At 42.2% G+C, this 15,881-nt stretch overlaps 1 protein-coding gene across 2 annotated transcripts; it reads left to right on the top strand.

The window, feature by feature from the left end:
- Positions 1-1,440: 1,440 nt before the first annotated feature.
- On the top strand, positions 1,441-8,867 carry vgll2b (vestigial-like family member 2b). Of its 2 annotated transcripts, XM_084044949.1 has the most exons (5): positions 1,441-1,833; positions 2,273-2,359; positions 2,626-2,983; positions 6,003-6,443; positions 7,694-8,867. In XM_084044949.1, the coding sequence occupies exons 1-5, from the start codon at positions 1,741-1,743 to the stop codon at positions 7,735-7,737; spliced, it is 1,023 nt and encodes a 340-aa protein (XP_083901075.1). In that variant the 5' UTR covers positions 1,441-1,740; the 3' UTR covers positions 7,738-8,867. The 2 variants fall into 2 exon arrangements, with proteins under 2 accessions (XP_083901075.1, XP_083901076.1); XM_084044950.1 differs by lacking the exon at positions 2,273-2,359.
- The last annotated feature ends 7,014 nt before the right edge of the window (positions 8,868-15,881 follow it).

Raw genomic sequence — 15,881 nt, 5'->3', positions numbered from 1 at the left:
TGTGTGTGTGTGTGTGTGTGTGTGTGTGTGTGTGTGTGTGTGTGTGTGTGTGTGTGTGTGTGTGTGTGTGTGCGTGCGCGCGCCCGCGTGTGTGCATGCATGAGCGTGTGCACTGTGGATGTGTGTGTGTGTGTGTGTGTTGTCAGATACGCATGCATGTGTCTATGTGCGTATCTCGAAGCGTCTTTGTGTTTGCGTTACTGATAGGTGATAATTTGTCATGGATTCGTGTAGAGTCCCTTTCTCCCCTGTGCTAGTATGACCAGCGTATGCAACCTATAGGTGACACCTACGTGTTGCTCTGGGAACACACCAAATACCTCAGATGTCTTGAAGGTTTACTTGGCAACCGACGGCTGTTTTAAGACCATGGATACGCTTTCAGCTTGGATTGTGCACTGAATTGCTTTATTATTTCTTGAAATGCAGGGGGATAAATACGCGGAATACAGATATAGAGGCTGGAATCATTTTCTATCATGTGCTCATTGTTGTGAATGGACTGAGTTACAAATCCCATGACCTCATCCAGTTCTATTTCTGTAGCTGGGATACCAGAGCTTACTTTCTCTTTAACCTTTAGAATTTAAGTAGTTATTATAGTGTTGCTTCCAACTTTGTCAAACAATTGCACATGTTTATTTTATAGAAATAAAAATGCTGAATGATTTTTTTTTTCCATTTGAATCTAAAACCTTTTGATTTACAATGTTTTATCTATTAACTACATAGTCTGTAGGTTAATAAGTAAATTTGTCAATTGACAGGTAGGTCATCATCAGGGATTTTATGCAGTCAATGAAGAAGCTTTTGGGTTTACGGCAGGGGTCTTCAACATTTTTCAGGCCAAGGACCCCTTAGCTGAGAGAGATGAAGCAGGGACCCCCCCACTACATATTGTACACAATTGTGTTGCAGATTAAACGTTTTCAAATTGTAGATTTCATAGATGGCTTCATAGACTTGTTTGACAGCACAATAATGTGTATCTTCAGACATTTAACCACTTAAACCGTCAATACTTAGTATAAACTTGACCGTTCACTCTGTGTACTTAGTCTGCTTCTTTCTCCATCCACACCTAACCCCCATCTACACCTAACCACGCCTAACCTCCAAAAATAGCAGATCTAGAAGCTCACAACGCCTCGCAGCGCGAAGCGCTGTGAGCTTGTAGATCTGCTATTTTTGGCTAAAGTTCTCCTCAGATATTAAGGGATGCTAGGGTTCAAGTGGGTTTAATGTAAACAAGATTTGTCAGCCCCCCTTGTAGTAACTCTGAGGACCACATAGGGGTCCCGGACCCCCTGTTGAAGACCCCTGGTTTACGGGGTCTTCAAGAGGGGGGGGGGGGGGGGGGTCAGTCAAAGTAAGGTGGGAGGGGTTGACAGGGATGTACAGCGCAGCACACAGCACAGGACACACACTCATCATGCCCGTTCCATAAACCTCACCACCACATTCTGCTACTGAGCACAACCCGGCGCAGCTGTCGCTGAGCGCAGAGTAGACCGGGGCGACTTGGACAAGCGGACACACTTTTTGGAGCGACAATGTGGAGTCTGGCACGATCAGCTTCTTCAGTTCACACTGACCAGTGACCAGTGAGTGAACACCGACCACCACACTTTCTCAAGTGGCGCAAAAAACGGAATGTTGTCGCGATCTCTTAGCAAAGTGGGTTTCCATAAGACAACGCGACACTTCCCGGGGTCCAGATAGGACATCAGCTCCTTTACCATGAGCTGTCTGGATGTTATGTACCCACTACCAGCCTATGGACATTACGCACCGTACTCCGCAACTGCTCCAGCTTTCATCAATAGCTTACAGGTACGGAATGACTGAGAAATCATGTGTTTGTTTCTCATCAGATGTTTCTTCTCGTGGAAAAGGGACTTTGCATTGAACTGTACTTTCTGTGCTTAAGTTTTTTTGCAAACTGTTAATGAAGTATTCAATGAATCAATCAATGCAACCTGGGCGTCAAACCAAATTATAAGCAGGCTGCAGGCATGAAATAGGCTATTAGTCCCAATGGTGGGAACTTCTGCAAAGTGAAAAAAAAAGAAAAAAAAAGATGTCAGGTAATTTATCTATTATGCGTTATTTCAGCTTTGCTTTTGTTGAATAATGTTTATTTTCAACAAACATTTTATTTTTTAAGTTATTTATTTTTGTATTTATAAACTGTTGACAAAGGGAGAGCTCTTACACATTTCAAAACCTCCTAAATATTCCAGAGATTGTATTTGTCTCATTGCTCATGTAGCCTCTGTGCAGTGAAATGTTGATGTGGCAGATTCTGGGAGACAGTTCTAACAATGTCCCAACATATCAAGGAAAAAAACAAAACAAGGTATGATACAAGTAAGCTAATAAAAGTTATAATACAAGGGTAGTAATACAGTGTAAAGTGTGTGATGTCTGTAAAGCAAGCATTTAAATACAGTAACCTGATAGGCGTGCCAAAAACATAATCAATATACACGTGCTATGCCTCCCACACACTAGTCAAACATTATGTCAATTGTCTCAGTCAGCTCCAAATCTGTCCTCTGCAACAACTGTCTCAACAGCCTTTCTCCTCTCACCCACCTCCCCCCGCCTACCCCTCCCTCACAGGCACCTTTCAGTCTGAGCAGTGCTTCTCCTCATTCCCGAGACTTTATGGACACTCCCAGGGGTCCTGAGGGGGTGTCCGGGGGCCCCAGCGCAGGAGGCTCCGGCCCTGCAGCTTCCGCCTCCTCCTCTTCGTCCTCTTCGTCCTCTTCCTCCTACCCCACTGCTGCCTCGCGGCCCGAGGAGGGCCCCAAGGAGAAGCAGGAGGTCCCCGAGGCCGAGTACCTGACGTCGCGTTGTGTCCTGTTCACCTACTACCAGGGAGACATCAGCAGCGTGGTGGACGAGCACTTCTCCAGGGCCCTCAGCTCCTACATGGACGGAGAGGGCAAGCGACGGGTGGCAGACCAGCATGGCACAGGTACTGTATTAAGAACCAATGACGTGGGTGGAGCATAGTACACACCTTATGTACACAGGATAAGTCCTTAGTGTTGATTCAACTCACCAAGCATTTTGCTGTGTATGCACCAATGCTGTGTCATGTAGTCCATGTAGGGGATGTGTTCATCTTAATCACACAGTAAAGTCCTCTATTTTAGAGTTGTATCTACACATGATGAGGATTTTCAAGGTTCAAGGCTATTTTATTTGTCCCTTTAAGGAAATTTGTCTTGGACCGGTTGCCACGTCAAAAAAAATGTATATGCAATTATTGTGCAGTAACACACATGATGTGCATAGCCAAAAGTGAGCACATACATGCATTCAGATACATTCACACATCACGCTACACTACTCTCTCAGAGGTAAATCAACACTCAAGATTTTACCGTGCATCATACAATTGTACATCATTAAGCCTGGGTGGCCCAAGTGACCTTTAACCATGCAGTGCTATAGGGAAATAGCCTGCCCAATGGGCTACTGTACATTGGCAACAAACATACAGATGCATGTGTGCATGCACACACACACACACACACACACACAGACACACACCACAAACATAGGGCTGTCACGATTATTTTACCTGATGATTCGTTGTCACTCAAATAATTGCGATTAACCATTTAATTGTGTTTCTGTCGTTGAACACTGGAATATATGAATGCAAATTACACGATTTGATTTGAAGTTGCAAATAAAATACTTGCACAGGGCAGATATGACAAATAACCTAAATATACAAAGAAATGATTAACATATTTAATAATACTAATTATACTTTCAAAATAACATTAATAATGGAAATAGTTGATCTACAAGCTCTAGATCTACGAGCTTGTAGATCTGCTATCCACAATTTTTGAAAATGTCTGAAAACATGAACATTTTTCAACACGGAAACGATTATGACGATTGTGCAAAAATGATTACAATTATCTCAAGTAATTGCGATTAGGCGATTATGTAATAATTGTGACAGGCCTACACAAACACACGCTATCCTTTCCATGCATGCATGTGTCATTGTGGTGTTTCATGTTTCTCCGAGGCCACACCACTTGTCATGTTCTACAGAACACAGCAGGGTGTCAGACAGGTGATGTGGTCACTGCTGGTCAGGTGACGCGACAGAAGGACTGGCTGGCAGGCCTGTTGTCCCTGTATTGGTCACGCAGTAAGGGTCAGAGGTCAGAGAGGTCAGGTGCTGTTAGTGATCAAACGGTTCTGCCATGATTGTGGCATATTCACATCTACTGCACACTTTTACACGTTTGTGAAGGCTGAAGTACATCTTTAACCACCTAAACCCTCTAGACTTGGCAAACTTGACCCGAGTAGGCTCTGTACTTGGGCCGCGTTTTCCCGTCTACACCAATCTCTTTGACAAAAATAGCAGATCTACAAGCTCACAACACGTTGATGCTTTGTGAGCTTGTAGATCTGCTATCTTTGGCGAATGTTCCCGCCAGAATATGGATGCTGGGGTTCAAGTGGTTAACTTAACTTTGACTCTGCGATTGTAAAAATGGTCAATTTGTACACTTGCAAGGATAAAATAGCTCTGAGGATGTTACCGTGTAGTTTGTCAGTGAGCACTTTTGCAAAAAACATAGCCTGGAAAGGTCGAGGCTAGAGGTCATTAAGCATTAAGTTACTATATATAGTATGGAACTTGTTAACCTTGGGGCCACAAGTGTTATGATCCTTTGTCATTCAGGGGAAAGGTCTATAAATCTGTATAGCCATCACTAAAAATCCATTATCAATGCTCCAATACGATTTTAAAAGGTTTGTTTGGCCTGCCGTATACATGCACCAAATTGCAGAGTTGAATATTATTTATACTTCCGTAGTGTTTCTCTGGTAGCAACCGGCTAGCGTCCCCAGTATATCCATGTAGGGCCTCCCCACCATTCTCTGTCTCTGGTCTTATGCACTCTGTTGGTCTTTCCTAGTCCAGTTGGATGTCTTCATTCCGGCACCCAGACAAGCTTCCTGCCTCACAACAGATACTATGTTTATACATGGCCGTAAGCGCACAGTCTCGCCAGCATATCGCCTTCAAACGGCTCTGCGGCTGCCATTCTGGCTCTGGCTCCGGTTCTTGCCCCACAATGGACGCTGAGTTGCCTGCCTGCCTGTCTGATTTATATATGCTGCGGGCTGTGTGATATGGTAAGAAGGCAATACAGGCGCTCAGGGTGTCAGACGGTGTCTTTTTTCAGAAGAATATCTAAATATAAAAGTATACTGCTTAAAACATAAAATGGCTCGCTGACATTCTGCCGAGGGCAAGCAAAGGGGGGAGCAGAGAAAACAACAGGTGGGGGTGCAGGAGAGGAGAAGAGGGGGTGGAGGGCACTAGCATAGGGCCAGGGTTGTGTGTACGTGTGTGTGTGTGTGTGTGTGTGTGTGTGTGTGTGTGTGTGTGTGTGTGTGTGTGTGTGTGTGTGTGTGTGTGTGTGTGTGTGTGTGTGTGTGTGTGTGTGTTTGTGCGGTAGTGTGCTGTGAGACTTGCAGAAATACTGGGCTGACATGTGAGTGAGAGATGTCGCCACAACAAGTGATTTAAGGCTATGTGAGCCTCACACTCCACTCCAGGTTAAAGCTACTGCCTTATATAGACTGTTAGGATATAGGGACGCCAGCCCCCCTTCCCCTCTTCCTCTCTCTCACTCTCTCACTCTCACACTCTCTAAACTAGACCGAGGTTGTATTTATTTTTGTGTCTTGTTTGGGCTAGGAGTGTGTATCTGTATGATCCAATAGGGAAGATATCTGGGCCAGAGGGTGTAGCAGTCACGTGCGTGGCATCTATGTTTTTGTCATGAGTTGCTTCCCTCGCTGCCTCACATTTCCCGCTCCAGCACTTCCATTCGTGTCTATTAATCAAGAGAATCACGGCACAGTTGTTACAACGGTCCGTGACTCAGCTTGAAATGGGTTGTTGATTACACCTTCTTCCCTCTCTCTCTCCCTCCCTCCATCAGATACCCATTCACCTGGCAGTCGGCGAAGCTTCCCTCCCTCCTTCTGGGACAGCAGCTACACGTCCCCCCAGAGCCGCTCCCATTGTGATACAGGAGCTTATTCCATGGACCCATATGCATCAGGGCTTCACCCTGGCCTGCCCCATCCACACCCCCATCCTCACCCACACGCCCACCCTCACTCTCATCCTCACCCACCAGAGAGCTGGGGGTACGCCCAGGCCCAGGCCTATGGGCACCCAAGGCCCCTCCATGAACTGTATTCACCCTCGGCCTTGGACCCCCACTATGGGCCCCTGCTCATGCCCACAGTGCGGCCCCCGCACCTGTCCACACTGCCAGGCCACTATGAGGTGAGCAAGCTGGAGGCCCCTGCCTCCTGGCCGAGCCTGCTACCCCCAGGAGATGTCAGCCAATCACTGGCCCTCAACATGGACACAGGTACACCAAAAAAAGGATTTGGTATATATCAAGTATGGAGTGTTTTCACCATTGCTAGTCGTTTGTGGTTGTTGTTTAATTACCTTGGTGGTAGGTCACATAGACACATAATCATAACCCTACCAGCCTATTAAAATCTTAATGTGACATATGGTGCTGTGTGACAGCTTTATATGCTATGTATGGGCCTGTTTACCATGCCTGTTTACTTTCAATGTTGCATGTTCTTTCTAAGGTGATATTGTGTCCTGAATGACTTTTAACATCAACCTACCCTATCCATCGTTTTAGCTTTTTTTCAGAGTTATGCCTGTCAGAGTTAGCCTCTTGGCTAACTCTGACAGGCATAATAGCGTTGTTCATTTATAATGTATGTTGGATCAGTTAAATAAATGAACAAATGAACATATTAATGAATACATTAATAAAGGTAATGTGGAAAATGAACAAATGGGGATTAAATATATCCATTAATGGGTTAGGGTTAGCATACCGATACCGATACCAATACCAGCATTTTAAGCAGTATCTGCACTGATACAGATACTAGTGTTGGTGTCTCTAATAACAAGCAATTTGATATATTGTAAAATAATAATAGAAAACCCTGTCTCTCAACATTAGTGTAGGAATAGCCAATTGAACTGGAAAACATGGGAGAACTTTAGTGCCAATGTTGAAATGCTTGTGGCAAATAGCTTCACTAATATTGACATGAGTGAGGTGACACTCACATTCCTGGGATGATCCTTTTAGGCCATGGGGATATTCTGTAGCAGAAGGACATGTGTCCCTGATGTTTTGATCATTAAATCTACATATCAATGTCAAGAAGTACATTCTAAATGAATGCTTGTCCTTTTTCAGATGGCACACTTTCACGTTTACCCTGATCTTTTCATTTATGTAACAGTAATATCAACAATTTCTGTAGATATTCTGAATTAGGACCAATTATATTTTTTAATCAAAAACACATACACACCCCTGCTCGACAAACATACACAGATTCTCATTGACGCACGCACGCACGCACGCACGCACGCACGCACGCACGCACACACGCACGCACGCACGCACGCGCGCACACGGTTTCCAGCCCAACCACACACATCGCAATCATCACAGAAGGTCTCTTTCTTCTTCTCCTCCCGTAACAGGATGTTTGGCTCAGGTAGGCTCCATGACAACCTGCACTCTGTCATATGCCATTGTCGTCCTCATTGTGTCTGTCTCTTTCTCTCCCACAGGCCTTCAGCACCACAAGAAAGGCAAGGAGCTCTACTGGTTCTAACAAGCCCTTCAGTCACATCGACCAGCCATTACCTGATCCAATTAGTCCCTGGACCCGCTCCTCTATTGTAGCAGCTTGTTCCTTCATCCCTCCCTAAGGCTCCATCCGCGCATCCGTCCAAAAACCCTTCTCTCAGCCTCTGGCCTCTCCTGCCAGTACACGGCCTTGCTCCAGGTCCACGTGTGTGCACCATGGAGATAAAGGGAAACGAAAGGAGAGAGGGAGAGAGGGTCCGCCGAGACGCCTCTGCTCTCTCCATCTGTCCATAATCTGTGCTCTTCCTCATTTCCTTTACTCTGTTACGCTGTCTCTCTCTCACTGCCTTTCTCTCTGTGTGCCGGTTCACGACAGACCTTGGCAAGGGAGCAGGCCATCGTGACCTGTTTGGACTGAGAAGGACGGTATCACAACAGACTCCTGTAGAGAGCGGACAGAGTGATAGAGGGATGAACAGTGGAAAGGGGGCTTCTCTCCAACGTCTCGCTCTCTCTCTCTCATGCCCCTTGTTGGTACAGCTACAGTATTGTCATCATCCAATTATCTGCATTTGACAAATGCATCATGCAGGGTTGAGCAGGATTGGCTGCGTTTGCATTGTGTCTTTGTGATGCTGTCATTATTATATATTATTTTGTTTTCTCAGTATTTCTATTTATTTGTGTTTTTGTGCATTTCTAAAATTATTTTTTGATTAGGCCAGTGTTCTGAAAATACTGTGGTTAGATTATTATTTTTCTCTTGTGTGTGTGTGTGTGTGTGTGTGTGTGTGTGTGTGTGTGTTTGTGTTTTCTTAAGGGAGCCGGATGTGACCATGAATGTGTATTGGATTATTTTCTTTATTTTTCATTTCCCTATAAAGTAATTTTATGGTTTGTGGAGATTGAAGGTCATTTTTCAAAGCAAAGAAATTAAAACATATCAAGTGGTTTGGTTCGAAAATGTTCCTTGTTGTTTTGAATAGATTCTAAATATTTTGACGATGTTCCATTTTGTCTTTGTCTCTCAATGTCATTTGTTAATATTTTGAATTTGGACTTTAGAAATGTTTTGGGAAGCTTTTATTGTGCCATTTTCTTGCCTTTATGGGGGAAAGAACATGACTGTCAATAAATATTTTTATGGTAAATTAAGACATTTCATTTTTATTTACCATCACTGTCATTAAGAATAGCTAGTTCATACCTGGAGATGCACACACCGCAAATACGTGCAGACTTGGGACCACAAAAGTGACTACATATCATATCACCATAGCCTGTGGCAAAAATGCTAATGAACAGCTTACATTTGGGCAAAGTTAAAAATCAGCTTAGTCAGTCCCTGCATTATGACAATGGTCAATGCCCATGTGCAATTTGAGATCAAATAGCAAACCCACTAAGGAGAAAAATGCATGAGCGGCCACATAACTGTATAAATGTACCCATCCATAGATTACTCTTATGTCACTGTAGCACCATGAGTGCTACTGTGGGTTCTTAATCTTGCCAGCCCAACGGATGACAGTTTTGTAATTATTGCTTTATTGACTACACACATATGCGTGAACAACAACACACGATGCATTTAAATCAAAGTCCCATTGAGCCACTTCTCTGTCTCTGCTGGCATTCTCTCTGGTGTCCAGCATGCCACTAACAGAGGACAGTACAATAAACAATTTGAAACACCTGCTGATAAATCAACTCTAGCACTGCTCTAATCACTCGCCCCATTCTCCAGCCACAGCAGAGCCTAAATCACTAGCCCTTACCATTAATTTACACAACCATGATGATAGTGCTGTCAAACAAGTCTATGAAATCGACATATTTATTTAGAAATTTAAGTAGAGGATAAGCCCCTTCAGATGCAGCATCTCGTTTTTCAGGATCATGTGCTTATGTTCCCTCAGCTCTATGTTCCCTCAGTTTAGGATTAGGATATAAATACAATCAGAAACAGGAACAACTAGATGTACGGTGAACCACCAAAGAAGTATTGTAAACATTAAAAGAAGTAATTGATCTCTGTGAAAAAGTTGAATCTGTAACACTATTTTATACAATTGCGTTTGTCCCGGCTTCATCTCTCTCTCAGCTAAAGGGTCCTTGGCCTGAAAAACATTGAGGACACCCGTGCTCTAAAGAAAAGTGCATGTGAATGGATGAGGACAGTCTTAATTTTGTGACAGAGTTCACAAAATGCTAATAAAAGTGATTACAGGTTGGAAAAGTGAAAAATCTGCTTCCTCAATTCCTGCGGATGGCAAAGGTCAATGCCCATGTGCAATTCCAGGTCTTTTGGTCAAACGGCTGAGGAGCAAAATTGAAGCTTTTTATCATTTCATAGTAGGGTGGGATATGATAAACAACATTGGTAAATGTAGGCTAAGCTGTGTATGGCTGAACATGAGATACGTATAGCCTGACCTATAGATCTATATTTAGATCTATGATAGCCTGATTAGACATAACACTTTGCAAGGGTCAACTACTTAGTGAGTTGTCAGCTTGGACTAATTATTGGGTTAATCACTTGACATGTAATATTCCCTAAGTACACTTTTGCACACCTTCTATATCGAGGACATTTCCTATTTATTTTATTAATAAATGAGCAAACGTGTGTTTGAGAGTCACAGTCACAAATGTTAGGCTATCAAGGTTGAACTCAACTGTTCTCCTCCACTCAATTTGAAAGACCTTCCATTTGAATTCCTCACCGTATTCACACTTTGTCACCTATAAAGTGGGAACGAGTGCTGAATGCCAGCTATGTGAAACCAAAGAAGTCGCCAGCCATCTTGGCTATGCAGAGCATTGCTGTGTTATTGATCAAATAATCAGCTTATGTGCTGAGGTATGTTGACCAGTGTGACAGCCTAGACTGCTATTATGTCTGAACCCCACTAGAGAGCAGCCAACTTTTTGATTGGCACTAAGCTGGGGAAACACATGTAGAGTAATAAAATTACAGTTTACCAGGGATAGCATTTCCCCAGCCAAGCATCTTATGTCCATTCTATGCCAGTACTGTTACTTACCCCCGCAGATAAAATGTATCTGGGTTAATGAAAACATTGCCGCATTGTGTTGTTTAGATGGCAACATCATTAATACTATGTTAAAGACCCTGTTGTATGAGGAGAACATATATACTCATTACATACTGTACAGGCAGCCATCATTAGCGTGAAGGCCTACTTATTTTTCAAGGTTAGCTCTGATAATTCTAATTTAGCTACAGCTATGCTGTGTAGTGTGTATTCTTTCATGTTGTTTCTTCAAGTATGAAACAACAACGGCCAAAGGTAGGCTACCCAGTGCAGATAATCTGTAGTCAAATAAACAGGTTTACAGTGAACAGTTTTCCAGTCCAGTGTAGGTTGAATCAATGGTGCCCTCTACTGGTGTGTTAATGCCATGGTCAAAGTCTGGCAGCATACCCTAAACCATGTTTGCCTCTTTCTTATAGCCTATTATTAGACAAGTATTAGACAATTTGGTGATCCAGTTTAAAGCACCTTGTATTGTTAACTGTACTTCCATGTACTTCTAAATAAAGTACTTCAAACAAATATGAGACGCATTGCAAACGGTCTTTTGGACGCTTTTGATGGATGCTTTTCTAAAGTGACTGTGAGTGAGGGATTTTGTTCACTACCATCTCCACACTAATAAATCAATAATAACACTTATAAATAAAGTGGAATAAAAAAAAGAAGAAAGGTAGAAAATGATTGAATTTGGCCAAACTTGCAATGAATAAGACAAGTCATAAGTCTTTTTTTTAGTACAACAATGTCTCTTGCCTATTAGACCTCTTTAGGGAAGAGAAACCCCTACAGTACATGTATTTTCCAACATGATCAATCCTAATAAGAACAGCTGTTTCTGGTGATGAATCTCTCTTGGTTCACCCATACAGTCATCAGCAGTCATTTACAGTAAACCTCAAATTAACTCATATTTATGATGACACAATGACAAACAATGGTCACATGGACACTGGACAGGATGCACATGCATGGCGAGACCCACATGATACATGATTCAGGTTCAGAATCATGGATGGATTTTGGACGGGCCAATGGGGGCCCGGGGCTGTGAGGTTGATCAAAAATGTACACTCAAATATATATGTGGGCCCCTTACAGTACAAGGCCCTTCCTAATTGGCCATTAACATATAACCTCAGCCCTGGGCCCCCTGCCTTCGAACTGACAGAGATAATAAGCTTGTTTCGTCATATTTCTTTCAAGTGAGAAATATAGCAAAAATTAGATCCAGATTTTGTTTCAAAAGGCAATGAAAAGGCCAAATGATATTCAATGGCAGTGCATCTTCATTGCAGAAGTGGAAGAGGAAAACTAAAAACATCTCTTCCACATAATCATTCTATTTTAGTTTTGGCCATGCAGCTTTGAGAGAGAGATCAAAATAAAAGTGCCTGAAAATCGAAACCAAGCACGCACATACGCACGCACGCACGCACTCACGCACGCACGCACACTCACTCACACAAGCAGCATAGCAGTTAAAACCATTGAATGAATGTTTTTTTAAACAAAATAAATATATAATAGGGTACAGTTCAGCATTGATTGATTGTCTTAAATGGTTCACCAAATCCAAAGAGCCACATAAAATAATGGAAAGCATTGATAGTAATGGACACCAGTGCAAGCCCAGGCCCATATCCATAACCAAGGCCACACACATAGCTGCGGGTGTGCACGTGTGTGCGCGCGCACACACACACACACACACACACACACACACACACACACACACACACACACACACACACACACACAAACCTTTGTCCATGAACTCAGTGTCATGAACTTCTCATTTTACTATTGAGTTGGCACATAGTGTTGTCAGTTGACTGCAGTGGTAAATGTTGTCTTTATACAGGCGGGTGTTATAAACTTTATACTTGAATGTTTGCTTGAGTTAAACATTTGTGTAACTGAATTCTCCAACTCGACACCACGTGCCTTCATAAGTATTGGCAGGGCATGCTTCTCACTCTCTCTCTCTCTCTGTGTCTGTCTGTCTGTGTGTCGTGTGTCGTGTGTCGTGTGTCGCATGTCGCGTGTCGTGCGTGCGTGCGCGCGTGCGTAGTAAGTAGTAGTAAGCAAACACGTGCTTAGTGCTTACAAATACTGCTGACTAATCTTGCATGTGAGAAAGTAAGTGATAAGGGATAGGGGACGCTTCAAGCTTCACAGTAACATTTGTAAATGTTTAGCTTGGGCTAAAAACATCGCCGATTTTATATGTTCTTTATGGTCCGAAATAAGTTTTGGTACAAAAGCTTTGGTACAGGACGGACAGTAGACAAAAAGATATAGGTATAAGCAAGGCTGACTGACAGCCAGTCATTGCCTATAGGGTCATTGGGAAGACCATGCCAGACTATTGAGTGGACTGAAATGGATCCTGGTCAGAAAAAATAAGTAGTTGTCATAAAATTACAGGTATCTTTTAGAAGTTAAAACAAGCATACATTTGATTTGATTTTTATTAAGGATCCCCATTAGCTGGTGCCATAGCAAAAAGCATACAAACAAATTAATATAGTTGAAAATACAAAATTATTAAATGTCAGTACTCAACACACAATACATATGAAACTAACAAATAAGATAGCTGATATATGGTGACCCACCACATCTTCCCACGGCCCCAAATCAAACCATTCCAAGCTGAAAGGACAAAAAGTTCATCATGACTGTTAAAAGCTGCACATGTGACACCAGTGATCATTTTGATTGACTCACGTCACCTCTGTCTTGTGACTGTTCAGTCTCCTGACTTCGGTATACATTAAATCCCTCTCAGCATGTGTGTAAACTGGTTGTGTTATAACCAGTGTTCCTGACAATGACATGAAGTAGAAGTTTCCAGACTGAACAGAGTTTACTGGAACGCTGCAAACAGGAAATATGGGTTTTGGAGACAGGAAGCCAGTGTAAACAACTGCTAATGCCTTTGAGCTTCACAGGAACAAACATGCGTTCTCACTGCACACCGGTGTATTCCCTTCAAAGTGATGTTGAACTTTGGTAGAATGTTGAGTTATGTAGCTACTTGGGGATGTCTTTGTCCACATGTACAGTGTCGAACATCTTCACAAGGGAACTAGCAAGTGAAACAGATCTCAAAATCACAAATTTTCGCACATAAACAAATGCAAGCAAAGCATATGCCATTACAGGCTATACTGTAAGTCCTGGCAGGTCCTTTTCTCTATTTGTAGACAGCATTGGTGCTCATACTAATATAGTATGTAGTTTTGGCGCACTATCATGGGGAACTTGCGTCAAGAGTGCATTTCAGTTTTCATGCTCCATTGTCCTGGAATCAACTCCAGAAAGACATTAAACTGGAGCACTTAATCCCTTTGGTTATTTTAAAGGTTTGCTTCAGAAGTTCTGCAGCTGTTTTACTTGAGTTTGTTTCAGTGTGTAATCTGTGTTCTTTCTTTGTTTTCATTTTTTATTTTATGATGCTTTCTTTGCCAGGGCTCCCTTGTAAAAGAGATAACCATCTCAATGGGACCCACCTGCATTAAGGGGGGGGGGGGGGGGGGGGAATAGTAATATAACATTAATAAAGCCATTTATCAAGTATCAGGACTCGTTTTTTACATATAGAATCTGCTTTGTTTGCACTCATGTATAAGCTAAAAGTGGGATTTTTAGAAGTGTTTATGTGTTTTGTGCTTTTAGAAAGGGCCCAGTGTTAAAGCTACACTATGTAACTTTCTTACATAGTGCCGCTTTAAGTGTTTTTAGTGTGTGGTGAAAATATTAGTCAGAGCTAAATATATTGGTGTTAACTCAGTGCAGTAGCCTACACATGTTTTGACATATGGTGTTCCTCAAATAAGATTTAATCAAAAATGGATGAGTAATTTGAATGACCTGTGCAAAGGATCAATGACCGCTGGGGGAACTCAGGAAATTCTAATTGATTTACTTTAACTCAAATAACGACGACAAATGAACGCAATTACACTGTATGCTTTGGTGCCGATAACCTCCACCTACATTTATGAGAACTCAAGAAGATGCAATGACAACTAAAATTGAAAACACTGTAAACTGTGAATATTCAAAGGACTGGATGCGACAACAGGAGAGACCACAACAATTCAGTCAGGAACACTCACATCAAAGTAGATTTAACCATTTATTGGAACAAATGTAATACAGTTAAGCTTGGCGTTAAAGGCTCCACTCTTGGAAATATTCCCTGAATTTTGTCCAAGCCAGCATGCCAAGCAAAATCAGGGAACACTAAGGAAAACCCCCATAGGGATACAATATCACACAATTCACTGACATATTAGTGTGAATTATCAGATATAATATATCACAAGTATTTGAGCCTATGCCAGACTCTGATCAAAAGGTGGAGGCTGGGGTGGAGGAGGCAGCTAAGCAGCAGTGAAGCAGGCAGCAAGACAAGCAGAGAGACCTAGTGAATGCAAAGCCGTATTCAAAGGCCTCTGATTGGAGTATGAATGTGTGACGTAATGACCGGCAGAGCTGTGAATGGGGAATAGAAAGCTGATGTTCACATCAGCTGACTGACAGCTGATTACAGCTGAGGCGTGCAAGACTTCCGTGTCCTGCAAGAACTAACGCTATGCTTCATCACTCCAAGATGTTCCTACATAAAGCATAGTTGGGAATACCACACACACAGGGGTCATCGCCATGCCAGCTTGTGATGGACATTTTTATCAATATTTTATTTTTGTCACAAACATAACTGGTCAATAATTTTTACCAGAAACCCAAATGACTAGCACTAAATGTAAACTAATGGACTCGTAATGTGCCATAGTGGCTATGCCAGTGTGCTACACTTTTTAAAACTATTAGACTAGTAAGTCTGCATAAACACTAACCCTATGCCATAAATACTGAGCCTATATATATATATATATATATATATATATATATATATATATATATATATATATATATATATATATATATATATATATATATATATATATATACACACACACTGTATAAACGACCAACAAGCTCACAACTAAACATATTTGTGACGTGAGTGCTAATTCAAGAAGGTTAGAACAGAAGGGCCACCTCTGTGCCCCAACAGTTTCATTGTGGGCAT

The sequence above is a fragment of the Gymnoscopelus microlampas genome, assembly GCF_963454915.1.
Source record: "Gymnoscopelus microlampas genome assembly, chromosome: 20".
Lineage (NCBI taxonomy): Eukaryota > Metazoa > Chordata > Actinopteri > Myctophiformes > Myctophidae > Gymnoscopelus > Gymnoscopelus microlampas.
Note: the sequence above shows the minus strand (reverse complement) of the source record. Positions and strands in the feature narration are given on the sequence as shown.

Excerpts from the sequence above, each read along its gene's own strand:
- vgll2b (XM_084044949.1), top strand. The coding sequence starts at position 1,741 with ATGAGCTGTCTGGATGTTATGTACCCACTACCAGCCTATGGACATTAC. Across the intron at positions 2,984-6,002 it reads GGCAGACCAGCATGGCACAG|ATACCCATTCACCTGGCAGT; the intron begins GTACTGTATTAA and ends TCCCTCCATCAG. Across the intron at positions 6,444-7,693 it reads GGCCCTCAACATGGACACAG|GCCTTCAGCACCACAAGAAA; the intron begins GTACACCAAAAA and ends TCTCTCCCACAG.